The 26,705-nt window shown below is 42.3% G+C and overlaps 4 protein-coding genes and 1 long non-coding RNA gene across 11 annotated transcripts; 2 read left to right on the top strand and 3 right to left on the bottom strand.

Moving 5' to 3' along the window:
* Window positions 1–5,789: 5,789 nt before the first annotated feature.
* LOC127778727 (uncharacterized) lies at window positions 5,790–9,446 on the bottom strand. Of its 2 annotated transcripts, XR_008018556.1 has the most exons (6): window positions 9,334–9,446; window positions 8,894–9,241; window positions 7,231–7,826; window positions 7,054–7,151; window positions 6,848–6,953; window positions 5,790–6,265 (listed from the first exon to the last, which is right to left on the bottom strand). It is a non-coding gene; the product is annotated as an uncharacterized LOC127778727 (long non-coding RNA). The 2 variants fall into 2 exon arrangements; XR_008018555.1 differs by having other exon boundaries at window positions 7,054–7,826.
* LOC127778726 (nuclear transcription factor Y subunit A-2-like) lies at window positions 7,205–10,938 on the top strand. The gene is made up of 6 exons (XM_052305346.1): window positions 7,205–7,296; window positions 7,508–7,853; window positions 8,909–9,027; window positions 9,128–9,196; window positions 9,372–9,515; window positions 9,672–10,938. Exons 1-6 carry the CDS (start codon window positions 7,288–7,290, stop codon window positions 10,062–10,064), a joined length of 1,080 nt encoding a protein of 359 aa, XP_052161306.1. The 5' UTR covers window positions 7,205–7,287; the 3' UTR covers window positions 10,065–10,938.
* A 1,081-nt stretch (window positions 10,939–12,019) lies between these two features.
* Window positions 12,020–13,114, bottom strand: LOC127779917 (uncharacterized). Its single transcript, XM_052306848.1, has one exon. It carries the CDS (start codon window positions 13,027–13,029, stop codon window positions 12,454–12,456), a length of 576 nt encoding a protein of 191 aa, XP_052162808.1. The 5' UTR covers window positions 13,030–13,114; the 3' UTR covers window positions 12,020–12,453.
* A 240-nt stretch (window positions 13,115–13,354) lies between these two features.
* Window positions 13,355–15,260, top strand: LOC127779216 (RNA-binding protein CP33, chloroplastic). The gene is made up of 4 exons (XM_052305956.1): window positions 13,355–13,849; window positions 13,952–14,053; window positions 14,182–14,487; window positions 14,841–15,260. The coding sequence occupies exons 1-4, from the start codon at window positions 13,418–13,420 to the stop codon at window positions 15,033–15,035; spliced, it is 1,035 nt and encodes a 344-aa protein (XP_052161916.1). The 5' UTR covers window positions 13,355–13,417; the 3' UTR covers window positions 15,036–15,260.
* Window positions 15,261–15,445: 185 nt separating this feature from the next.
* On the bottom strand, window positions 15,446–26,424 carry LOC127779214 (uncharacterized). Of its 6 annotated transcripts, none has more exons than XM_052305951.1 (15): window positions 24,526–24,588; window positions 24,211–24,293; window positions 23,733–23,908; window positions 20,083–20,214; window positions 19,033–19,961; window positions 18,877–18,897; window positions 18,477–18,758; window positions 18,324–18,367; window positions 18,140–18,220; window positions 17,367–17,437; window positions 17,182–17,292; window positions 16,887–16,969; window positions 16,412–16,628; window positions 15,865–15,948; window positions 15,446–15,694 (listed from the first exon to the last, which is right to left on the bottom strand). In XM_052305951.1, the coding sequence occupies exons 5-15, from the start codon at window positions 19,058–19,060 to the stop codon at window positions 15,619–15,621; spliced, it is 1,098 nt and encodes a 365-aa protein (XP_052161911.1). In that variant the 5' UTR covers window positions 19,061–19,961; window positions 20,083–20,214; window positions 23,733–23,908; window positions 24,211–24,293; window positions 24,526–24,588; the 3' UTR covers window positions 15,446–15,618. The 6 variants fall into 6 exon arrangements, with proteins under 6 accessions (XP_052161911.1, XP_052161912.1, XP_052161910.1 ...); XM_052305952.1 differs by having other exon boundaries at window positions 23,733–23,926; window positions 24,382–24,529; XM_052305950.1 differs by having other exon boundaries at window positions 24,382–24,529.
* Between the last annotated feature and the right edge of the window lie 281 nt (window positions 26,425–26,705).

Below are 26,705 nucleotides of genomic sequence, written 5' to 3'. Positions count from 1 at the left end.
TAGTGTATGAAATATCTTATGGGCATAACTAAGTATATTAATTAATTAGTTGGTGTGTGATTTGGATCGATCTCTTGTACATATATGCATGTGCATTTGGGTAGTCTTTGATTCAAAGGATATAGTAATTAATGTAAACGTAGATTACAATTGATTTGGGGGTGCAACGGGATGCATGGTTAATTAATTAGTTAGTTAATTACTGTAATTAATCCAATTTGGGAGAGAGGTTGGTCGACACAGTTGCTGCAGTGTCTTGACCATTAGCTTTGGATGTGAATGGGCTGTACATGTGACTGTTAATCTGTTAAATATACGGTCCAATTGGAACAAACTGTGTCGGCCTGTACATAATCAGTTAATGGAATAATTAAGTTGGTGATGCATATTTTAGTTTTTGTTACACCCACAAAAAATGGCCCAATTAAACAATCAACACGTTGTTTGGATGAAAACATTGATAATATATATATGTCAATTTGGACAAATATATACGTCGCCCCATAGCGACTTTTCATGGATGTCGGCTCTCAAAACACTCGCAGCTAATTCGTCAACCCAAACAACTCATTTTTCATCCATGAACAGTTTTAAACACCTCCTTGGAGATCTATAAAACAAATATATATTTTCGAACATCCAAATGATAAGACAATAAAGATGTTGCTTGGCAACGGTATGGTAAGTGATCACAAACAAATTTATATGTAGGTTAATTATGCGCCGTGCAATAATATTAACAATTTAATTACTACCTTACTTTGATAATATTTACTTATTGTTTCCATTGAAAATGTGATCCGATTGAGCGTGTGACTGCAACAGCTAGACGGTACTAGCTGACTAGTCGACCCTTGTGTATTTTGCGGCCCTTAATTAGCAAAACAAATTAAGAAATTAATTTATGATAGTGGCCTCTGTACCCAACAATACTGTCGATCGATGGAACCCTATGTACTAAATCAATGCTACAATTATATCGTCTTAGGAAGAAGGTGTATATCATATCTAATCAAAACTAGTGCTGTAGATCGACTACTATAGAATGAGAAATAGCTCCAACCATTTTCAACCTATATGTATACTTCTCAAGCTTGTAATTTTGGAGTCGCATTGATATTTTTTAAAGATATATTGACGTTGGATAAATGTGAATCATATGTGTCTAGATTAAAATGATTTTATAGTATTATAATTAATTTATTCCGGTTATGTACCTCTATTGCAATAGAAATTAAGTCGTTTGTATATATTGATTTTCAAATTTCAAAGCATCATGTTTTCAAGACCAGAGAGATATCATATATATATATACATCAACTGATCGTGTAATCCCTAACAAAAGCTAGAAATTAATTGAGCTTCCTCCTTAGTTGATGTGCTTATTATTATTATTTTTGAAACACGTTGCGCTCTTATAAACGTGTGCACGCTCAATCTATGAATACACACATGCACACCCTATATATCCTTATGAACACATCTAAAAACTAGGTTGGCATCTTGAGATTCACAAAGTTACAATGGGCATCTCGTTGTTGATGGGTATGTTGTCTAGCTACCATTGAAAGAATAATTAGTCATAAACGTGTGTGCACCTATACCAAGTCTAGGATTAGGACTTGAATCCGGCTAGATAGGTTCCACCACCAGGAACCGAATCAATTGAGAGCTGATTACTTCGTGATGTGCTAATTAATTTTGTTCCATCATAATATATATTTCTTAAAACAAAACATGATGGAGAAAATTTCAACATGAATTTCATGTACATGCTTTTTTTTAATGTTTGGAGAATATAATAGTCAAAGAGATATTAGGATACAGTAAGTTCTTGTTTAACTGATCGATCTAAATCCAGTACAATGTATAAATAAATACCCACAAGGCTTAATATTGTATCTTACATAAGTGGTGAAGAAGCCAACGACACTTTCAAACCCAAACGACTAATACTCCCTCCATTTATTTTTGATAGGCACATTTCTAAATCTGAAAAAATTATTTTTGATAGGTATATTTCATTCAACAACTTATCATCTTAATGACTTTCTCGGATTTAATACATGACTCTCTATTCTTCCACACAAGATTGGCTACATAGGCATCGAAAAATGTAAATATTAATAAATCGCTTGTTTACGAGGAATGACTAGTAGCATGTTTAAATAGATGATAAGTATAATTATTTATCTTTGGTCTGTGTGCCAGTATGAAATGAATAGCATTTATCGATGGTCAATCAGTTTAATTTCACAGAAATCGATGCCAATCGGTAGCGGCGGAGCCCAGCCCGTCGGCCACCTGGCTTGCATAGGAGCTGGCTTCACCACTGTCCAGTACTCCACAGTATTATCTCCTTTCCAATCTTACACATATATACCCTTTTGTTGTAGAACTTGTGTGAGTACGAATTTAATTGATTGATTTAACCATATCAAGGTAGATCTACCAAATTGTGTACTACTGCTGAAAAGGCCCAGTGACAATGGATTAAAGGCTTTAAAGCTGTCCAAGATGCAATTTTTGTGGGTAGCCCTAAGCTTAAGTGAAGGCAGGAAAAGTGACAGCACAAAAGATAAAAACTAAAGCAAAAGATGATCAAGGAGAGGGTCGACATGCACGTGAATGTGTGTGTTCGGTTGTTTCTGAATGGCTGCGTAGATCGGGCAGAACTAAGCACTATTGTGTCCTATACTACTATGTGTACGTAATTAATTAAAAATTAAATCAGCTGGCTAGCTCTCTTTCTTGGAGATGTGTCTCTAAGAGCAGGTACAATAGCAGGCTATAAGCTAGCTATAACCATATATCGATATCGAGAAGAAAAAATAAGAGAGAAGAAAGCGGGCTACAGATTTATAGCCGGCTGCAACACGGATTCCAATACGTTATGAGTTTATGAGAGGTAGGACCGGATATTAATGATGTAGTATATTTTTATAGGTAACTATTGTATGAATGGGCTATTAGATTGGCTATAGATGATTTGGAGCCAGCTGTTGGCTATACTATTGAACTTGCTTAATCAGCTGGGATCGATGATCTCGTACACGAGGCTCGATCGTACTTACTATATATATATTAATTGCTTGTTACAGTAATTAACAAGCTAGCTAGCTTTAAGCCGTTTTACGAGGTTTGTCCATTGGGCGAAACCAATCCAATTAAGCAATGGATATGATGCAATTGGTCGAATTGTTGATCAGCTAACATAACTACTGGGTTCATTTATCTTTATGGGCGAATCAAATTAATTAGTTGGTGTACATGTTCAATTATGCGTCTGACTAGATATTATTATGGTAACCTTGTTTACGGGTGTACTTCCTCTCTAAAAATTTCCAAGATATAATTCTTTATGTTTTATACTTTTACTAGAAAAATACCCGTGCGTTGCAACGGGTGAAGACTATTTTAATCTTATTATTGTTATATGGTTTAGTTAAGATGAAATTCACTGTAAGAATTCACTTGGATATATATATTTTTAGAAAATTATGAGCTGCAATTAGGAGTCTGATCGTCTCAAGTTAGCATGTGAGTTTTTTAAAAACAAATTTCTTATATGATTCCTTCTGTATTTCCAAAAGTGAACAATCTTAAAAACTGACTCAAATACGAATATGTATTTCTAAAAGCAAACGAACTTAAAACCGACTCATACACGAATGACGTACCAAAATACCGGTAAAAACATCTTCAATTTTTATAATAGTATAGATGTAAGTCTTTAAAAATTAATAATGTGAAAGCTTTGGTTAGGATGAACCTTTTCTTTTCAGATAATAGAAATAGTTTATATCTCTTGCCTCTATCAACAGGACACATGACCAACGAGTCTAAGAAAAGAGATAAACAAAAAGACTCGAGGTTATGAGACAAATCCACACATCTCCTGTCCAATAATATTTAACTAAAATACCGAATAGAAAACACATATAGTCTGTAATGTTATTTTACAGTAACTACGCCATTCAAAGTGAAATAAAAGACTTTTAGCTATTGATTTTAAGACTTTACCTCTATTGTGTACATTATCCTGCTCCTATCGTGAAAGCATCAAGAATTAAGAATGCAGTTAGCTGAAAGACATGAAAATAACCTACATTAGTTAGACAATTTTTTGTTATTGAAAACTACTATATCATCGTGACAATGCCAAATTCAACAGTATAAAGCATTAGTTCCAAACAAAATCAGTTTTTTAACGGATCTAGGTACTCCCATAAGCTAATTACCAAAAAGTACTTTTAGCATTTCGGGGAGGAGAAATGTTGAAAGAACAAAAAGAAACATCGCCAATCTTACCGTGCGACATGGCAATGAAAGAAAAAAAATTGTTGTATGGTTTGATTTTCATGGCAAACTTGGCTACATCATTTTAATACAATAAAACTATATTGTAAACCTGGTTATAATTAACGTAAGACTAACTCGGATGATAAAATGGTTCCTATATTCTGGTAAATGCATGGGTCATCTTCTCCCTTAATCAGTGCAAGATAATTGGGAAAAATGATGGTTTGTGTCAGTAAATTTGTGCTAAGCTTCGAGGTGAACGATCGATGAGTACCAAAATTTACACAGCGAATCTTTTGACCAAACTTTAGCTCAAAATTGGTGAAATGCATGAATACACGAAAGGACAAGTGGGTGATATTGAAGACGGTGTCACGTCCAAATTAAAATGCTGAATGCGGACGAATATATATAGAGCCTAAATATATCCTAATCCCTTCACAGAAATTAAGAAAGTAAGTGAAATTAAATGGTGCAACATTTGTGACTGTTTGAGAAAGAAAATAGATAGAGAAATTAAATAGAAAATAGTTGTAATTGCTTAAGATGAGGGGTAGATGGAGAATAGCTATATATTAAAATAAAATTGAACTAAAAATATATATATTTTGAGACGAAAGAAATATCATATATCATAACTAATTTAAAAGTTTCATAACGTACTCTCTGAATGAACCGCCACCAAAGAAAATTTATGTCCAATACTTTTGTTGTTAAACGTCATATCATAGTATGTATTTGCTGGGCCAGCTAACTGTGGAATGGCATATATGGTGCCATAAATGTGGAACAGTGTAGAATTAAGCCCTAAGCAAGCCACTGCTGAAAAAAATTGATTTTGCCTTCAATCTGGTTAACTTTCTTTTACTATAAGTAACTTGGTTGATAGTGTTTTAGGTCATTTACAACCCAATAATTAGGATGGTGTCGCCATCTAAAATAAAAAATGATGTGGCAAGTGAGTAAATGAGGAAAGAGAAGGAAACCATGTCTTGCATGAGACATGGTTTCTACATAACATCCTAGGCATCATGTGAGATAAATAACATTAAATTGAAGTATGAAAAAGTGGTGTTTGTATTGAAAGAGTAGTGTCTAGTACTAATTTCTTGATGATGTGGAGTTTATGAAAACTATGTCTAGTGTCTTGGGTTGGGACTGGCCTTAGACCACCGCTGTCTTATATCAGTCACTAATTTTGGATCACATTAGTCTCTTCTACCTGTCACTAATTTTGTACTGCTAAATAAGTTCAATCACAAAATTTTTTTGGCTAAATAGTGTAAATGTTTCAGCTAAGTACTGTACATTAGTTGTGATATTTTTCATGTAGACTTTTCAAAAGAACAAGCCATAAGCACCTAATTAATCAAGTGCATGCAGTTCGACCTGACAAAACTATAAAATCACACTATAATTATCATGGAGACACACTCTAATCAAATCATGTTCCCTCAAATGTTCATTTGCCATCTGCATTTGGGGATAGCCTTAAACGGCATTGTCTGTACAAAGATTCAATTCCACAAATATCTTTAATTAACCACGGATGTTAGAACTAGCATTGTTCGGAAATCTAGTAGGCTGCTATAAACGGTTGTATACCAGGTAATATAGTACTACTTCAGTACATGGCAGAGAAAAAAAAGTGTGATTAGACAGTCATTGGCATCCTTTGATTCTTTTCTGTGCATAGACAAAAAAAAACATCACTCAAACTGAAAAAAACTGTTGCTTCTACAAGAGCAATTTAACCAAGAAACCAGTAGCAGTTGTGGAAGTCAGTTAGTACACTATACACTGGCTACCACAGCATAAAGGTTGCAGAGATCTAGGGACAGTTACACAGCTGCCTTTGCCTGTCCTCATTGGTTTTTTTTTTTCCTAGGTTCATGTTTTCTTTGCTTGCTTTGCTGAGTTCTGTTCCCAATGGTTGCTGCTCCAGTTCACAGCTTGACTATATCTGGCAAGTGGCAAAGTAGGTTAGGATGATAAAGTTCAGTCAGAGTAGTGCTTACTAGAATAAATAATGTTGGTGAGGTTGTGCAGTATGTGATCACTGTGGTTAGAGGAAATCTTGGGTATGTGTGTCTTGGGTTGGTTACTTGGTTGGCATGGCTGGATTGTTGGCTGACAAGTGTAATTTTAGTTTCTGAAAAGGAAAACTGGAGCATCAAAATATATATTTTTGGAACTTCGGTAGTAGTTTGGTAGAAATTAGAGATCTATTTGTTACACAAATAGAATGAAAAGAAAACATATTTTTGTTTAATGTTGGACGCCTAAGCTAATCATGGTATATGTTCATGACTAATCAACTCACGGTCATATGAAATTGTGTCGACATCGGTAAACTAGTCAAAACAGCGTATTATCCATCCATACACAGTTATAAAACAGGGACATTGTGATGGCTTTCATCCTCTGAGCAACAAATTATGGCTAGCCCAAGCGCCACAATGTGAAAAACAAACCAAAAAACACACAAACGATACAAAAACTTACGCAGGTTTATTTAGTTGCAAATTAAGAAGAATGGGCCTACCTGAAAGGGTCCATATGATCAATGCTCTGGTGATGTTTTATAGGGGCAGCCGTTGTGCAATGGTACATCATGAACAGTGTTTCGTGTTGAATGCTGCGCAGAGTGGCTGGCCACGGAAGATCCAAGGACGGATGGCGATTGAATTAATTTTAATAATCAATGATACTAGTAGTAACATCTACTTACTGAAGTTTTGGAAAAATTACCACAAGGGCTTTCTTTGTGTCACGAAAGCTTCCTCTCATTGGCCAGCTCCAGCTGCTGCCTCTCCTCTCTTCCTGCCTTGGATTCAGCAGCAGCTTACCTGCATATATACACATAGAGGTAGAGAGATAGATGGTCAGATAGATTGAGCTAAGCACACACACACACTGCATCAGTACCTTGGTTTGGTTGATTTCTCTGAGTTTGTGTTCTTGGCATCATCATCATTATTAGCCATGAGAAGTGTAGGTGGCTTGGTGTTCTGAATTAGTTTCAGTGTTCTCTTTGCACTTCCATGTGTTGCACTTGCATCAGCTATAGTTCCAAGAAATTGTGTTTTTGATGATATAGGCTTCTCTGTCTCCATTTCTGCATATGTAGTTTGCTTTCTTGGGCTGTGGTTTCAAACTTCCAAGCTTTTCTTCCCTCTCATGGAAGAATTTTCCGTTCTTGCAGGCAGCTCTGAGCTTCCAAGATCACGGCCATGGGCTTCAGGCGATCACCGGCCGTGGCGGCAATGGCGGCGCCGCCGCTCACGCATTGCCATGGTGGGCTGGAGCCGGAGCCGGAGCTGGATCCCAAACACTGCTTGGAACAGGAGGAGGAGAAGAATCATTCTGCCAATTAAGCAACACAATCATGGAGGACACCCGAATCCTGCAAAACCACCACCACCAGATCCTCGCCGCCGGCCGGCAGCTGCAGCAGCGCCACCACTTCCCGGCAATGCCGCCGGAGCGACACCACCACCCTCCTCCTCCAGCTCCTGGAAGCCCTGCCATGAAGTTCCCAATCATCTCAGGTGAGTCCCAAGAACTTGTCCAAGATTTGTAGTAAGATGATCATTGGAGGTGTGTCTCGTTCATGGCGCATTCACGCCGTCGCGGTGGCGCCGCTGTCCTCCCATGGTGGAGATGGTGTACCGGCCGGCCATTCCGGGTGTTGGCCGCCGGCCATTTCGGTTAATTACTGCGGTGCAGTGAAGAAAAGATTGTAGATATGATGCTGTGGTCCTGAAAACTTTCATGGTCCAAGTCCTAGGAAACTTTAAATGATGATGATTTTGGGGTCACTGATTCTGTGAAGGAGGTGAGGTTTTTGTTGCCACAGTTATTAAGAGGTGTTTCTGCTCCTAATCATCTTTTTGTTTCTTTTCAAGAGTAAGCAAGTAGTACTGGGCACATAGGAGATTATTTACTGTCGAGTAGGAAAGCTGCCCAATGTCATGCAGCTTTACAACTGAAGAAAACTGAAAAAGAAAAAGGAGAGATGTTACCACTGGAAATCTGGTAGTACCAGCACACAGAAAGGGTGGGCCTGGATGAACTGAGTTACAAAACTTGGGAAAAAGAAGTGTTTTATTTTAAACTATGTTTTGAAGGGGGTACAGATTAGAACATTATTTTAGTGTTAATTAATTTGTTTTGTGGAAATCTATGTACTTGTTGGAATGTTCATTACTGGCAGATAGTATGGCCATAGTTTTGCAAGAATGGAATCAGGCTCCCCTCTAAAGGCTTTGGACTGAACCAGTGCATTTTATTCCCTTTTATAAAAGTGGAACTGAAAGTCTTTTGGGAGACTGAACAAGGGAAAAAGCTTTAGAGCAAATGACATCACTCTTATCAGAAAAGGATCTAATGCTTCAAATGTTTTAATAGGCAGCACTACTCTCTTCTGTATTCTAGATGAGATTCCAAAAACATTCTTAATTGTTATTCCCTGGTTGGAATCTTCCCTGCCCACTAATTCCCCCAGCAGAACATAGTCAGACAAGATACTTTGATAAAAATAAAAAAATATATTGTCAAGTACTAAGAAATATCCATGATGACAAAATACCTTTGTGGTTTTCAGGTGACTCTGATCTTGGCAAAGATCTGAAGTTCCATGAGTCCTCTGCGCCGACCATCGCCGCGTACTCGCCATTGCAGGAGTACCAAGGACACTTTGAGCTAGCCCTTGGCCACTCCATGGTGAGAATTCTCTTACCCAATTCAAGATTTACTCCAGAAACTGAATCTCAAAAACATCTTTGGTTGAACCAGCTAACTGTTTGTTTCTGCAACTCTGAAGGTTTTCACCAACTTCTGCAACTCTGAACAAAGCTATGGTGTTTACTCCCCCTATGGAGCTCAAACCATGGTATATATGTTCTTCAGTTCTTGTCTTCTTGATCTCTGAACATCTCTGTCCAAATCCATGTGTAAACTTCAGTTCAGATTCAGCATCAGTATGCCATGCCATTTTGACAAGAATCTGAAGAAGTTTCAGATGCTTACTGTGAATATTTTCTCTGAATGTTTTGTGTGCTTCAAAGGCTGGGAGGATGCTGCTGCCGCCGGCGATCGCCACCGACGTGGGTCCGATCTACGTCAACGCGAAGCAGTTCAACGGCATCATCCGGCGGCGGCTGGCGCGCGCCAAGGCGGAGCGGGAGCACCGGGTTTCCCGGAGCCGGAAGGTAAGACGGCGGCGACGGCGACGGCGGCGGCGAGTGCTCGTCGTCGTCTCCTTCCCTTGTCAATTCGCCGGCGAACTGGCAGTGACAGTGACAGTAACAGTGACTGACTCGTCTTCTTCTTCTTCTTCTTCTTCTTCTTCTTCGGCGACGGCGCAGCCGTACCTCCACGAGTCGCGCCACCGCCACGCCATGCGCCGCGCGCGGGGCAGCGGCGGCCGCTTCCTCAACACCAAGAACGCCTCCTCCGCCGCCGCCGCGGCCGCCGACGCGGCGCCGGTGAGCTCCGGTGGCGGCGACCACGGGGCGAGCAACAAGAGCTCGTCGGCGTCGGAGGCGACGCGCGTGTACGACGACGACGACGACATGGGCGCGGGCGGCGGCGGCGACGGCGGCGACTTCCACCACGCGATGGGTCACCTCCGCTCGCCGGCGTTCTTCCCGTCGCTGGCCGCGATGATGGACGGCGGCGGCGGCGGCGGCGGCGGCGAGGGGAAGTGGGCGACCGCGACGCCTCACCATGGCTGCCGCGTCGACCTCCTCAAGGTGTGACCGCCGCCGCTGGCCGTCGCCGGCGAACCTCGCCGGCGCCGGTGGCAATTCATCCTTGGCTGTAGTAGTAGTAGTAGTAGTAGACTAGTAGTGTATGCGCAATGGAAATCAATTTCATGCAACTGATGCAAACTGCTTCTCAGTTGCTCATGTAAAAAGGACTAGAATTTGATTTTATTTTGATGCAGATTTGTTTAAATCTAGGCTCTCATTTTGTGTGTCCTTTGATTTTTGATGTCTAGTTTGATCTTGGTGCTTAGATGACTAGGTTGATTAAGGTGTTAACACTGTTTTAAAAACATTCAGACTTTGCTGACAATGATTGTGTTGTAGAATTAGTTGCAAGTCATGGAAATCTTATTTCATAGACTAAATTTTATTTGGGTACAACATTTTTGTAGTTAATAACATTACTTAAAAGTTGAAACAACATAATATTTTTGTAGTTAATAGCATTACTTCAAAGTACAGTAATCCAGTCTCCATAAATCTTCATAACTGATGAATCAGAACAAAGTCTTGCAGATGGTAAACTGCCAGGTTTTCCATTTGAGCAACTGAAAGAATTCTCATATTATAGAAATGCAATAAACAGCAGGGCAAAGCTGAAGCATCATCCATCTATAATTTCTCAGGAAACAGCTGCTCTTCCTTGTTTGAAAAAAAAAAAAAAAGCAACAAGCAACAATCAGTGATACCAAAGCAGCCAAGCAATCTTACAAAAACCTCAAGAATTCAGAAGGTTTGGTTCTTGGAGCTCGTCATTCAGAAGGTTAATTGTTAGGGAGACTATATCAGGGAGATGAGAAAAACCACCTAGCAAGTAGAAACCAAGACAAGTCATGGAAATCTTGTATCACAGACCGGATTTTATTGAGAGTTGAATATTTATATTAGTTAATAGCATTACTGCAAAGTGAGGTACAGTAATCCAGTCCCCATAAATCTTCATATCAGATGAATAAGAACAGAGTAGATGCACAGTAGATGATGAATGGAGGGCTGCAGATGGTAACTACTACCAAGTTTTACATCTGATAAAGCTGAAATTCTGATAACATTGAAACACAATAAACAGCAGGACAATAGGGCATGCTGAAGGATCATCCATCTGTAATTTCTCAGGTTAGTCTTCTCCCTTGTTTGACTACAAGCAACAATCAGGGATACCAAAGTAATCGATCAATCTGACAAGAACATAAAACACACACTCGGTTTGGTTCTTTTGCAGCTCATCATTCAGAAGGTGAATGGTTAGGGAGACTATATTACAGAGAAGCAAAAATCACTTTGCAAGGAAAAACCAAGACAATATACGAGTATATGACCATATATTCTGAATTAGTCTAGGCATGTCTGTAATCTGCTGGTTGCTTTAGCCTACACAACAAAAACCTACTAGACCATGGAAATTTTATTAATTTGGACAAACAGGAGAAATACTCGAGTCAACATAGCGAGATGTAAATGGGTCCATCCCAATTTAAAACACTCCTCAGTTATCTCACGTAATACTAGCAGGGTAAATCTCGGATAGTTAACAAGACAATGTAACTAAACTTTTTATTGCACAATATTCCAATCCTCAGACAAATGAAATACTAGCCTATCCATCAAGCACAATACCTATGACAAATTTATACTGCTGCTAACAGACAGTTTCCCTTTTTCACCACATGATCAGAGGCATTGGTCACATTAGTACCATATAAAGGCCTTGTTACACAAATATGGCCAAAATGAATCCTATAAAAGTTTAACCAGAACCCGGTAAAAAAATGCAGTAAAATTTTCAATAATATTTAAACATCAGATTGCAGTCACAGTATTGTTCACCTGAGATTTCTATAAAAGAAGCATTTCTGACTAAAAAAACGCTAGCAAGTTACTACCAACTAAAAATACCGCTATCATTTAGTACAACAAAAGCAATTGCGATTGAAGACTAAAACCTCACAGCTAGTGTATGTATACTATGTCCAGTTCTCAATAGATTTTAGAACATTCTGCTCATGGTTCATCACTTAGGCCAAACTTATCCAGCATAGCGATTTCAGTGGAACTCAAGATTAAACAAGATTAGACATTGCAATCACCAGCAGTAATTAGTAACTACCCAGCAGTATAAAATCAATGCAACAAGAGACAACAATCCAGTACAGGCAACCTCCTCATGGGTGTGCCAAAACAACATAATACTAGCATCAAAATTTCCTCAGTAAATTGCTTATCATGTCCAACAATTATTCCGTAATCGGCTTTATTTCCCCCACAAAGGGACCCAAAAATTAGCTTGACGAATCTATGATATAGTAGCTCTGCTCATATCAATCACAGTAAGATCATAAACTCAATTGCTAACCAAATTTGAAAAAAACTGTTAAGTTACTCAGGAATCAGCCTTTTCAGTCACCACTTCTTTCTCCTTTCTCTCGTCAATGGTGGTGGTCGGCGAGGAAGAAGACGACGACGACTTCTCCTCAACCTGTTGTTTCTTCTCGTCGGCGGCGGACGCGGCCTCCTGGGCCACCGCATCTAGCTTCTTCTCCCCGCCTTCCTTTGCCTTGTCGAAGGCGATGGCGGCGTCGGCGTGGTCGTTGACGGCCTGCTCGGCGCGGAGCACGGGGGCGTAGTAGTCCGCGTGCGCGTCCATGCACCTCTTGAGGTTGGCGGTGACCTCGAAGCAGCGCTCCACCATGTCGGAGCCCTCCTCCTTCCCCGCCGCCTCCACGCACTCCTCCCACGCCACGAACGCCTCCTTGCATCCCCCTCCCTTCATGAACAAGCAGAACCCACACTCCCCTTCCTCCTCCTCCTCCTCATCTTCCCCTTCCCCCTCCTTCTCCACATCCGCCGCCACCACCACAGCCTCCTCCGCCGCCGCCGCCGCCACCGCTACGACGGCGGGTTCTTCCGCCTCTAGGTGGGGCGCTGCGGTGGCGGGATCAGACGCCGGAGACGCCATTGCCGTGATCTGGTGGTGGTTGCCTCTGCTTCTTTCTTGGGAAAGAAGTTGGGGAGGAGGAAGAAGAAGAGGAGGAGGAGTCGCGCCGCCGCCCGCCGCCGAGTTGGTGTCGGAGAGGGATTCCTCCTCCTCCACCACCTCCTTGGGCCCTAATGGGCTCCAGGCCCAACCAAAGATAGGCCCAATTACAATGGGCCTAGTTATTAGGACGTGTTGAAAAAGTTCATTTTACCTCCCACAATTCGACCGTGGGCAAAGATGACGGACGTAAATAAGACTTATTTCGTACGGCCCATTAAGAAGCGGATAAGAGATTAGCAGTAGTAGCAACGCCACCACCGCTGCTCCACTCCTCGCTTCTCCCGCCATCTTCTCCTCCTCCACGGCCATGGCCGCCGTCGCGTTCCGCTCGCTGCTACACCCCGCCGCCGCGGCCCTCACCGAGCGTGTGCCACCGCCTCCCGCTCACCTACGGCTCCAGGGCCTTCACCGCCACCGCGTCGGCGTCCTCAACCTCTTCGTCGCCTCCGGTCATCGCCGCCGGATTCTGCTTCCCCTCGCCGCCGCCGGTGGAGAGTTCTCTTCGGAAGAGGAGGAGTACGCCAACGAGGAGGAAGAAGAGGGGGAGGAGTACGTGGAGGAGGAAGAGGAAGATGGGGAGGAGGAGGAGGCGGCGCCTCGCGGATACTACCCGCCGAGAAGCCGGCCGGCGCTCGGGCAAGAGCCCGGCCGCCTCTTCGTCGGCAACCTCCCCTACACCATGACCTCCGGCGAGATCTCCCAGACCTTCTCCGAGGCCGGCAGGGTCGACAACGTCCAGGTTTCCATGACCAACCAATCAAAACCCTCAAAAATTTTCCCCCAATTTCTGAGTTATTAGTATCTTGGTCTGAATCTGATGGTGGATCTCATACTGGTGCAGATAATCTATGACAAGGTCACCGACCGGAGCCGCGGCTTCGCCTTCGTCACCATGGCCACCGCCGAGGAGGCTGCCACCGCCATCCAGATGTTCAATGGGGCCGTGAGTTTTTTTCACACACCAATTCAAAGCAATTCTGCTCCATTTCACTGAAATTGAGCTATTGGAGTGAATGAAATTATGAAATCTGGTCAATTTTGTGGCATTGTGGCTGTGTGCCTTATGTGTAGCTGCTTGGAGGGAGGACTGCAAGGGTGAACTACCCGGAGGTGCCGCGGGGAGGGGAGAGGGCGGTGGGATCGGCGGCGGCCACAAGGGGGAACAGGCGCGACGACGGCACATTCAAGATCTATGCCGGGAACCTGGGGTGGGGTGTGCGCGCCGATGCTCTGAGGGCGGCGTTCGAGGGGCAGCCCGGCTTGCTTGATGCTAGGGTCATCTTCGAGCGCGACTCCGGTCGGTCCAGGGGTTTCGGATTCGTCTCCTTCAGGACTGCAGAGGATGCACAGGCTGCATTGGAGGCATTGGATGGAGTGGTATGTGTTGTCTAAAGTTCTCAACTATCTAAATCTTTCTTCTTGATGGACCTGAATTAGCTGATGCCAACTGATTTAATAGCATAAGTGAACTACTGGGGTGCAAATGTTAGCACTTTAGCTTCCATTATGGAATGCAGCAACAAGGTTACTAAGGTTTGATTTGTGATAGTATTTTGTGCTCAAATGATGGTCACACTGATAATTTCTTTGTTGCTTCTTTATCCCATGGATAGATAATAATCATACACTATGCAAAACTCTTATGTTTGCTAAATGCAAAATCATGTTCTAGCATGATTGGAAGCTTCATTTACAAATCAGTGGCTAACATGATTGTATATGATCTGCAGGAACTGGAAGGAAGGCCACTGAGGCTCAGTATGGCGGAACAGAACCCAACAGCTGGTTCTCCTAGCACAGTGCAGTCACAGGAGGAAGAAACTGCTTCAGAATCATCTGATGCAGAGACAGAGCAGAGCATTACCTCAGAACCTTCTGAAGCTGAAACGGAAGAGAGCAACTTGCAGACAGCTGCCAGTTATTAGTATCTAATTGATGGTTGCACTGATTTACTTATTCTGCCATTCGGCATTCCAATCTAAATTGTACTTGTCCAATTGAAAATTTTGACACAAGAGATGCTAAAATGGGATATGAGCCATAACCAATAGAATATTATTAGACATAGAGGTGCTCCGAGTTTCAGTTATTGCTGTAATATATTGTGCAGAAATCTAAAGTGCAACTGTTTTGCTTCCTATATTTATTCAGTTAATATGTTCTCTGTGTTATATGAAGTAAAATATTGGATTCATTAAGGTGTACCTATTACTTGAATAAATTGGGGTGATACTTCGTTTCTACTTTTCTTCAATTTGTTTCTACTTTTTAGAAAACCGTTACTTCTAGAATATAACTAAACTTGAGTAATCCAATGTGACTGTTATAGTAGATGTAGTGGGGATTCACTTCCTTATTAACATTTGTAGAACATGAACGACACTCTCATAGCAAGCCAATTTGGCAATTGTCGAAGTACAAGATCTTTAACCAAGCAAAAAAAAAAAAAGGTAGCAAACATCGTTAAGTGAATATCAAGTTAAGTAACAAACGCTCTGTCATGTCCCATCAACTATTTTGAATAGACGCACCACTCTCAAACTGTGCATCAGCAGAAGCATCCAGATCCTGAGGGAAGAAGAGCCTGCAAGGTAGAGAAATGAAAGATTGAGCTCAATAACATGATCTGATGAAAATTGGAGACATGCAGAGCTGTAGCATCAATGACAAAATTACTAGTAAAATTTAGAGAAATTGACTGCATTAAATGAGTACTTAGACCAGACAGCAAGGCATGACGCACGGACAGCTTACCTGCACGTGTTGTGGTACAGAGTTTTACTTAAGCCTTCAATGTCAGCAATTCCTTTGCATCCAGCTACAACCTCAAGAACTTGCCTGGGATTGATGTATCTTCAGTTATTAATTTTCTTGGAGGAAAAAGTTAGGCGCAAGTGTAAAGTATAAACAAAAGAAAAGGTTGATGAAATCAATTTCCGTTCCATCGAAAGATTCATGATTGATTATGATAAGAATTTAAATTGATTTAAAATCTGGGCAAATGATTCTGCATCTATGGAAAATGCTAACCAAATAAATATCTGCAAAACATCATATTGAACTGCCAATGGTCAGTATTTTGTTAGTCAAGTAAGACATTTCAACAAGCATGTGGTAATAACAAAATAGTTTAATGTTCTCAGAATGATGAGCATTACATCTACTGTGTTTCCTCAGAAGAACCAAGTAAAAAAAGCATGAAAAGCAAATAATAACTTCAGGTGTTCATGCATTGCAGGCCAGTCAAATACTTACTGAACAATAACCTTATTAGAGTTTATGCATAATTGTGTTGAATTACCTGACTAAGCAGGGCTCATTGCGACCTTTTACTGTAGAATCCGGCTCGTACTTTTCTTTCTTCTTGGATGGCCAGACAGACTTTACGAACTTGATTCCAGCATGAGTATTTTTAATATCACAGTATGGAGAGTCTGTCTCTATCATCATCCTCTCTGCAGGAATACCTTGTAGAACCTCAAGATTTTCACTAGTCTTCAGAGAGCATCCATTAATACCTGCATTGTACATTAAGTCAGTATGGTTTACCTGACATAACTGAATTATAATGGAATGAGAACGTTTTAATTGCTACTAATATTTGTATTCACATCTAATTGCCCAAATGGAGGTCTTCACCAAAAAAGAACGAACTTGCGGCAGAAACTGAAATGAATTTTGACTACAAATGGAAGTGTTGTGGTACTCTGAGTTCTATAATTATCAAGGTGCAGCACATGCAAATTTGTAACATCAAGGGGAGGGAAGGAGATGACCTATAAACATCTTTTCAAAGGAAAGAAGCTTATCACGGTCCTCTGCAGTTCCAGTGAAGGAGTGTGTAACACCACCAGGGAATCTGCGATGGAGAAATATGGTTCTCAGACTTTGAAAATATGCAAATACGTCAAAGTGATTTTCAGAAAGTGAGACATAAAGAAACGTAACTAAATCTTATTGTCAGCATCTTTAATTGTGCTGATCTAGAACACTGGAGGAGTACAAAGCAGTACTCCTCAGTAGTCCTTGGCTCCTTGCCTATATAGTATTGGTATACAGATTGAGTATTACCTATACAGATTTTCTGACACAATCTCACAGAAGTCTTCACCAGCAGCCCGCATGTGAAGAAACATTGGCAATTTTACTGCTTCAGCCAATTCAAATTGCTTCTTGAAGTACCTAAACAGTATAAAATTGCTCAGAAAAATATGTGAATAACTATCATTATTCGATGTGTTTATGTGAGAGTATACTTCTTCTGTACATCCGATGGACAAAAGTGAAGTCGATCATAATCCAGACCACATTCTCCCACTGCTACAACCTGTAGGAATTGAAAGCCATATCAGAATATTGCAAGTTTTGACTCCGAAAGACAGAACAAAAGAGTAAGTAAATAACTGAACTACTTATGCAAAAGATTATATGTTCAGGGAATCCAACTCAGGGTATATTTATAACTAGATATTGTTACATAGTGAGTTTGTTTGCACTTTACAACACCATTAGAAAATGCATACTGCAAAGAAGATAGAACTCTGCTGCTCAATGATTTTGGTCTTCTGTTAATAGTAAGAACTACAGACATAATTCAGTGAGTCCAATTATTTTCAAGCAAAATATATGGCAAGATTGCAATAACATTTCACTACAGGACACGGCTTGGGAAGTCTACAAGCAGATCAAGCACTACCACAGCAGCATTTCAGCACTTTCTTCTTACTATTCTTCTGGAGAATCTGGAAACACTGTAATGGGTGATCTTCAATAGCTTACCTCCCTCAAGAACAAGACTGCTACGACAATGCATTTAAGATATCTAATTCCTGAATAAAACCCGATGGTTGACATGTAATTCCTATATGGAAACAGGTACTTTCTGCCACCCTATATGTTCTCTTACTATTTGCATGGTCTTTGAAAAAGAAATGCCAAATATATTATATATTTAGGAGGGGATCCCCAGGTGAACTTAAAAGAAACATTTCACTACATGATAGACCTGCAGGACAAGTGATACACACACCTTGCCTTTCGCAATTCCTTCCTTCGCCAGAGCCAGCAGCGCCTGGAAATGCCCTTCCGGGTCTCCACTCTCCTCAAACTCCTAACATTCAGCAAAGCACTAATTACATGACCCAATCGCAAAAGGCACGCGCCAATCTCAGGTACCAGCAATGAAAGAGGAATGGAACACAATCCACCCCTACCCCGCATCTCGTCGGGTGCACGCCCACCGTGCAGAACAGCCTCCCTGCATCGTACAAGCACATCACAGCTTCTCAGGCACATTACAACAAACACCTTGAAGGCACCAAGGAGAACATAGTCAAAACAACCCGCATCCAAGCAGCTGAGCTCACCGTCGGTCTCGGCGATCTCGAGAGCTTCCCTAGACTCCTTCAGCGAGCCTCCGGTGACCTTCCGCCCGGACCAAACCAAAGAAAGCAAGAGATTAAGCACACCAAAGCCGAGCCATAAGAAAGTAGAAACCAAGCAAGAAAGAAGGCGAAAGGGGGAATGGCCGGCAGCAAAGCAGCGTACGATGATGCGGTCGACGCCGGCCGCCCACGCGCGGGCGAGCACGGCGGGGATGTCGGCGGCGTGGCACTTCTTGCCGTGGTAGATGCCCCTGAACATGCCATCTTCAGTTCGTTCGCATCGCAGCAGCAAAGAGCAAGACGCAAGTAGAAAAGCGTGAGAGCCAGACAGTGAGCCGAGAAAAACGAGATAAGAATCGTGAGGAGAGGAGGAGGTGGGTACCGGTGAAGTTGACGGCGATGTCTGCTCGTCGCGGTGGCGCCGGAGACGGAGAAGAAGATGAGAGGAGGAGTAGAAGAAGGCCGGGTCAGTCCAGGTAGAAGCATGAGAGTCGCGAGCGAGAGGGAGGAGAGGGAGGAGAGAGAGTAGAGCACTCGCCGATGAGCTTGACGCCGGTGGACGCCATCGCCGCCGCCGCCGCCGCCGCCGCCGTCGAGATGGGGGGAGAGTCCGAATTGGGCCGAGGCCGGTCTTCGTGTTTGGGCCTCCAAGGCTCCAACTAACCAAACTTGAGTTTCGTCTCGTTCTTTTAATTTTCTTTAAACTAGAAAAAATACCCGTGCGTTGCAACGGGTGAAGTTTATTTTAATCTTATTATTGTTAAATGGTTTAGTTAAGATGAAATTTATTGTTAAATACCCGTGAGTTCACTTGGATATATATTTTTTTTAGAAAATCATGAGCTGCAGTTAGGAGTTTGATCGTCTCAAGTTAGCATACGAGTTTTTTAAACAGATTTCTTATATGATTCCTTCTATTATCAAAAGTGAACGATCTTAAAAACCGACCCAAATACGGATATGTATTTCCAAAAGCAAACGAACTTAAAAATTGACTCATACATGGATGACGTACCAAAATACCGGCAAAAACATATTCAAAATTTATAATAGTAGAGATAGAGATATACGTGACGAGCTTCATGGTATGTCCGATTGAGATTAGTCATCCGTGACAGGTGCCATAACTAATCTCGTTTGACTCATATGCTGGGCCAAACCTATCTATGACAGGCCTTATACTTAGCTCGATTGAGATCACTATAATCCGTGCCGGCCAAATGCCCGATTAAGATAATATCTCATATCAGTGATCTTTGCTTAGTGACGGTAGCCCTTCCCGACACCGATTGAGACCTATCCCATGCTAGTGAATCCAGTGGCTAACAGAAGGTCGCAGCACAATCGAACCTCTGCGTCGTGACTCCATGGCCGTGGGATAAGCAGCAGCCAGTCACCTCCTCATCGCAGAAGCTTGCTATTGATCCGATCCGATTTATGAAAAAATCGGAGGGAGATTTTTTTTTTCTGAAACAAGAAGGCATCGAGTAATGAACTGTAGGGGAAAAGTTGATGTTTCACATGAACTGTACCATAAAAATAGTTTTGCAACCAAAAAAGGCTAAAATTTGCTCAACAATTAACCCACCTTACAACAAAATCACGATCAGTTCCTTCAAGTAAACAAGCTCACAGCCATTGCGTATAAGGATGAAGCATCATGCTCACCGGAGGTCATGGACTCCTACCAGGTCTGATGCAGCCACCTGGCCTCGTCCTCCTTGTCCAATCACGAAAAAAGACCGTGTGATTAATGAAGCAAATCTGGGCGTTGTTATATGGAGGCAGTGAAACGCAAGAGATCAGTTCGAATTGAGAAAGAGGAGACTCGAATTGAGAAAGAGGAGACGAAGAGATCGAGTCGGAGAAGCGTCCCTCGGAGAAGCGTGGGACGGGACGGACAGGTCAGGAAGAGGTGAAGCTGACGGATCAACGTGCACGCCTAATGACCGGCGGAACCGACGAAACTCCAAACTCCTGAATCCTGATCCGATTTAGACACACAATGACTGACGAAAAACTACGGCAAAAACATCTTAAACTTTTATAATAGTAGAGATTTAAATAAATTTATATTTTGAGTTTATAATAATTGAAACCTGATTAATCCTACACTAATTTTTTTCCTTCTTTTTTTTTGCTTCCAAATGTTGTTCGGATTCGGAATTATTGAGCACTTCTTTATAAGCAGCAGCAATTGCAGTGATTGATTCGTTCAAGAACAAAACTCTTCAAAATCCAATCCTTTTTTTTGATCGGATCGACTGCTGAGATGGCTGTCTCCGGCATCCGCATCCTGTCCAAGAAATTCACGCCGCTACTGTGCAGATCATCGGTAAGTAGTTCATGAAATTTCTTAGGCTTTATGATGGCAGTGTGACAAACAGATTAAACCCTAGTAATCTTTGATCATCATGATGATGTTGATTACCAATGCATGTTCCAACCTGCCATATGTGACTGGCCAGTTTTCCTTGTTTAATATTATTAGAATTTAACTTGTGGTTTTCATCTTAATTACACAGGTAGCAAGAACTGGCATGGCCTTGACTAAAACCAACCACATGAGTACACCATTTGTGGATTCTCTTAATGGGGCTAAGAGACCTTTTTCATCCAGTTCCATCATCGAGGACCGTCATTTGTTTCGTCAATCTTGGTATCCATGGCCTCCAGTGCCAAAGTAAGTAAATCATATATTACTAGAGCCCATGCGCTAGCTCTAATTGTTTTTTTCTATGTTGATTGTGTGTTCATTATGTTGCTCAAGTACAAATTTTGCAGTCTCATAACATTTCTCTCTCTCTATTTTTTTGTGCTTTGCAGTATTGAGGAAGAATTTACGAGACAATGGAGGATTCGTTTCCTTGCTAATTTTCTGTTCTTAGTATATTCCAGTGGATTTATCGCACACAAGCGTAGGAATTTAACTCATAAGATGAAATTAGGAGCTACTAGCTTTCAAGCATTGGGAGCCCCTGCCTGCCCACCTGTCCTCCCCAGAGACACAGAGAAGAGCTTGTAATTTAAGTTTTGGTTGTTTGATCAACTTGTAAGTGTTGTTAGTTAAGTGTTACTATAATGGTTGTGGATGTGATCCGCATGATTGATGTCATCATGAATATATGCAACATATGTATGAACTTGATGCTTATTATCTCAATTAAAATCAGTCATTATGGGTGTGTTTGGTTGCCTGTACATAGGGTGGCTCGCATCCAGCGCCAGCGGGATGTGGCGCATGTGTTTGGTTGCCTGCTCACACGCGCGAACCAGGATGCGCTGATGCAAAATCTGCCTCCCAGCCAGGCTGAGGGGGAACGCTCGATTCCTTCGTAGCTCCTCGTCCAGGCTCGATTTGTGTAGCACGTGGGGACGAGCGGATGCAGGCGCGCACGAGCGAGTGCAGGCAACGCGTAGGGGTCGGTCGATCTGCTCACCCCCATCTCTCATTTGTTTCTCTCGCCCATCCGATTGCTCATCGCCGCTCTTCGCCCTCGTCTCCATCGTCGTCGCCGCCCACCATCGTCTCCAACCTCGAGATCCTTAACCCTCGCCGACTTCTCCACAGCCTCCGTCTCCGTCTCTACTTCACGGGCAAGAACCGGCGGCCTCGAGCACGTCGCCACTCGCCAAGTCGCCATCGGATCCAGCAGATAGAGGCTCGACGGAGGACGCTGCTGCCATATCCAATAGAGGGAGGCGTGAAGGAGCTCGCTGGAGGTTTCGGCGACTGCCCCTCTCTGCGCCACCGCCTCCAACCTCGCCGGCCACCGGATTCCTCCTCACTGGTCACGGATTCCCCATCTTGGCTGCAACTCTTCCCTTCCTTCATCAGCCAAAATACCAATGGATCCGGCGGCCACGAGCTGGATGCTGCCAGATCCGGCAGCCTCGGGCTCATGGCCACCGGATTCTGTTGCTCCGACAGCTCCGAACAGCAGCGCACACACGACGGCGAACGGCAGGTCGGGGCTTCGGCGGAGCGGCAGGCCTAGCGACATCAACGAAGCTCCTCTCCTCTCCGTTTCTTTTTCTGTTTTTTTTTCTTTTCTTTTTTCACCGACTGGCAAACCGTGACCATGAAATGTGGGAATATAATGATGTTTACTGTATGCATTGCTAATTATTTCACTTATTTTATAACTTTGTGCCATGCAGATGTGCTGGTGTATATATATCCTGCTTATTTGACGATTCTTAAAATAATTGTTGCCACGAATCAATATCAATAATTAATATAGAAGATAAAATCAAATGTTTAGTACTTAGAAATTTACACTCTTCATGAGTTAAATTTTAGCTTATCTAAATGGTAGTCCACAAGTTCTAGGTGGTAATCTCACCCTTTAGAAAAAGAGATACCTACCCCTACCATCCATGCAACCAACCAAACAAATTCTCTTTCAAACTGTATTTCTTATACGAGTAACCAAACAAAATCTCGTGTCAGCCTGGCTAGTCTAATGCAAACAACCAAACAGCTGCATGTGCATCATCTCAACCAGGCCAAACTCAGCCTGGATGAGAGAGATGGGCCAGGCTAGGGGAATACGAGCAACCAAACGCACTATATGTGTATATGTGTTTGTGATCTCGTATGTATGTTTTTCTTTTGAGATATGTATGCTGGATGAAGAGAGGCGACACCGGGACATGCAACTATGTCATCAGCTTCCCTTGTTGAGCGAGAAAGAAAGAGCTTGTAGTTTTAGGTTTTGCATGTTTGATCAACTAGAAATTGTTATAAACTGTGGTTGTTATGGTCTGCATGATTGATGTTATCATGGCACAGAGTGCCCAAGGCTGCAACTCTGTTCGTGCAAGTATAAAGTATAAACAAAAGAAAAGGTTGATGAAATCAATTTCCGTTCCATCGAAAGATTCATGATTAATTATGATAAGAATTTAAATTGATTTAGCTTAAAATCTGGGCAAATGATTCTGCATCTATGGAAAATGCTAACCAAATAAATATCTGCAAAACATCATATTGAACTGCCAATGGTCAGTATTTTATTAGTCAAGTAAGACATTTCAACAAGCATGTGGTAAAAACAAAATAGTTTAATGTTCTCAGAATGATGAGCATTACTTCTGCTGTGTTTCCTCAGAAGAACCAAGTAAAAGGAGCATGAAAAGCAAATAATAACTTCAGGTGTTCATGCATTGCAGGCCAGTCAAATACTTACTGAACAATGACCTTATTAGAGTTTATGCATAATTGTGTTGAATTACCTGACTAAGCAGGGCTCATTGCGACCTTTTACTGTAGAATCCGGCTCGTACTTTTCTTTCTTCTTGGATGGCCAGACAGACTTTACGAGCTTGATTCCAGCATGAGTATTTTTAATAGCACAGTATGGAGAGTCTGTCTCTATCATCATTCTCTCTGCAGGAATACCTTGTAGAACCTAGAGATTTTCACTAGTCTTCAGAGAGCATCCATTAATACATGCATTGGTACATTAAGTCAGTATGGTTTACCTGACATAACTGAATTATAATGGAATGAGAACGTTTTAATTGGTACTAATATTTTTATTCACATCTAATTGCCCAAATGGAGGTCTTCACCAAAAAAATAACAAACTTGCAGCAGAAACTGAAATGAACTTTGACTACAAATAGAAGTGTTGTGGTACTCTTTAAGTTCTATAATTATCAAGATGCACTACATGCAAATATGTAACATCAAGGGGAGGGGGGAGATGACCTATAAACATCTTTTCAAAGGAAAGAAGCTTATCACGGTCCTCTGAAGTTCCAGTGAAGGAGTGTGTAACACCGCCAGGGAATCTGAGATAGAGAAATATGGTTCTCAGACTTGAAAATATGCAGACACGTCAAAGTGATTTTCAGAAAGTGAGACATAAAGAAACGTAACTAATCTTATTGTCAGCATCTTTAGTTGTGCTGATCTAGAACACTGGAGGAGTATAAAGCAGTACTCAGTAGTCCTTGGCTCCTTGCCAATATCATTATTTGTCTTTGTGGTCATTATGGTATTGGTATACAGATTGAGCATTACCTATACAGATTTTCTGATACAATCTCACAGAAGTCTTCACCAGCAGCCCTCATGTGAAGAAACATTGGCAGTTTTACTGCTTCAGCCAATTCAAATTGCTTCTTGAAGTACCTAAACAGCACAAAATTGCTCAGAAAATATGCGAATAACTATCATTCTTCGATGTGCTTGTGTGAGACTATGCTTCTTCTGTACATCCGATGGACAAAAGTGAAGTCGATCATAATCCAGACCACATTCTCCCACTGCTACAACCTGTAGGAATTGAAACCCATATCAGAATATTGCAAGTTTTGACTCCAAAAGACAGAACCAAAGAGTAAGTAAATAACTGAACTATTTATGCACAAGATTATATGTTCAGGGAATCCAACTCAAGGCATATTTATAACTAGATAGTGAGTTCGTTTGCACTTTACAACACCACTAGAATAAGCATACTGCAAAGAAGATAGAACTCTGCTGCTCATTGAGTTTGGTCTTCTGTTAATATTAAGAACTAAAGACATAATTCAGTGAGTCCAATTATTTTCAAGCAAAATATATGGCAAGATTGCAATAACATTTCACTACAGGACACGGCTTGGGAAGTCTACAAGCAGATCAAGCACTACCACAGCAGCATTTCAGCACTTTCTTCTTACTATTCTTCTGGAGAATCTGGAAACACTGTAATGGGTGATCTTCAATAGCTTACCTCCCTCAAGAACAAGACTGCTACGACAATGCATTTAAGATATCTAATTCCTGAATAAAACCCGATGGTTGACATGTAATTCCTATATGGAAACAGGTACTTTCTGCCACCCTATATGTTCTCTTACTATTTGCATGGTCTTTGAAAAATACATGCCAAATATATTATATATTTAGGAGGGGATCCCCAGGTGAACTTAAAAGAAACATTTCACTACATGATAGACCTGCAGGACAAGTGATACACACACCTTGCCTTTCGCGATTCCTTCCTTCGCCAGAGCCAGCAGCGCCTGGAAATGCCCTTCCGGGTCTCCACTCTCCTCAAACTCCTAACATTCAGCAAAGCACTATTTACATAATCCAATCGTGAAAGGCACACGCCAATCTCAGGTGTCAGCAATGAAACAGGAATGGAATACAATCCACCCCTACCCCGCATCTCGTCGGGTGCACGCCCACCATGCAGAACAGCCTCCCTGCATCGTACAAGCACATCACAGCTTCTCAGGCACATTACAACAAACACCTTGAAGGCACCAAGGAGAACATAGTCAAAGCAAGCCGCATCAAAGCAGCTGAGCTCACCATCGGTCTCGGCGATCTCGAGCGCTTCCCTGGACTCCTTCAGCGAACCTCCGGTGACCTTCCGCCGGACCAAACCAAGAAAGCGAGAGATTAAGCACACCAAATCTGAGCCATAAGCAAGAAATAAGAAGCGAAAGGGGGAATGGCCGGCAGCAAAGCAGCGTATGATGATGCGGTCGACGCCGGCCGCCCGCGCACGGGCGAGCACGGCGGGGATGTCGGCGGCGTGGCATTGCTTGCCGTGGTAGATGCCCCTGAACATGCCATCTTCAGTTCGTTCGCATCGCAGCAGCAAAGAGCAAGACGCAAGTAGAAAAGCGTGAGAGCCAGACAGTGAGCCGAGAAAAACGAGATAAGAATCGGGAGGAGGAGGCGGCGGTTATACCGGTGAAGTTGACGGCGATGTCTGCTCGTCGCGGTGGCGCCGGAGACGGAGAAGAAGATGAGAGGAGGAGTAGAAGAAGAAGGCCGGGTCAGTCCAGGTAGGAGCATAAGAGCGGCGAGCGAGAGGGAGGAGAGAGAGAGTAGGGCACTCGCCGATGAGCTTGACGCCGGTTGACGCCATCGCCGCCGTCGCCGCCGAGATGGGGGAGAGTCCGAATTGGGCCCGGTCTCCGTGTTGGGCCTCCAAGGCTCCAACTAATCAAAAGGAAAAAGTACACCCAAGGTCCCTTAACTTATCATCGAATTACAAAATCGTCCCCTAACCGTAAAACCGGATACAACACGTCCCCTAAATTACAAAACCAGTGAAACTAGGTCCCTTGGCGGTTTTGATCTCGGTTTTATTCGATATGGCAGCTGAGTCAGTGTGGGACCCACGTGAGCCCCACGTGTCAGTCCCTTCTTCCCCTCCCCCTCTCTTGCTCTCTCTTCTTTCCTCCACAGTTCGGCTC

Source organism: Oryza glaberrima, chromosome 7 (assembly GCF_000147395.1).
Source record: "Oryza glaberrima chromosome 7, OglaRS2, whole genome shotgun sequence".
Lineage (NCBI taxonomy): Eukaryota > Viridiplantae > Streptophyta > Magnoliopsida > Poales > Poaceae > Oryza > Oryza glaberrima.
This window is presented reverse-complemented; position numbering and strand designations above follow the sequence as displayed.

What these genes read in the sequence shown, in the direction of transcription:
- LOC127779917 (XM_052306848.1), bottom strand. Translation starts at nt 13,029, where the DNA reads ATGGCGTCTCCGGCGTCTGATCCCGCCACCGCAGCGCCCCACCTAGAG.
- LOC127778726 (XM_052305346.1), top strand. An exon ending in CCTATGGAGCTCAAACCATG is followed by an intron (nt 9,197 to 9,371) that starts GTATATATGTTC and finishes TGTGCTTCAAAG; the next exon opens with GCTGGGAGGATGCTGCTGCC. An exon ending in GGGTTTCCCGGAGCCGGAAG is followed by an intron (nt 9,516 to 9,671) that starts GTAAGACGGCGG and finishes GCGACGGCGCAG; the next exon opens with CCGTACCTCCACGAGTCGCG.
- LOC127779214 (XM_052305951.1), bottom strand. Translation starts at nt 19,060, where the DNA reads ATGGCGTCCACCGGCGTCAAGCTCATCG. An exon ending in GTGTCAGAAAATCTGTATAG is followed by an intron (nt 16,970 to 17,181) that starts GTAATACTCAAT and finishes TCTCCATCGCAG; the next exon opens with ATTCCCTGGTGGTGTTACAC. An exon ending in AATGAGCCCTGCTTAGTCAG is followed by an intron (nt 15,949 to 16,411) that starts GTAATTCAACAC and finishes CATCAATCCCAG; the next exon opens with GCAAGTTCTTGAGGTTGTAG.
- LOC127779216 (XM_052305956.1), top strand. Translation starts at nt 13,418, where the DNA reads ATGGCCGCCGTCGCGTTCCGCTCGCTGCTACACCCCGCCGCCGCGGCC. An exon ending in TCCAGATGTTCAATGGGGCC is followed by an intron (nt 14,054 to 14,181) that starts GTGAGTTTTTTT and finishes CCTTATGTGTAG; the next exon opens with CTGCTTGGAGGGAGGACTGC. An exon ending in TGGAGGCATTGGATGGAGTG is followed by an intron (nt 14,488 to 14,840) that starts GTATGTGTTGTC and finishes TATGATCTGCAG; the next exon opens with GAACTGGAAGGAAGGCCACT.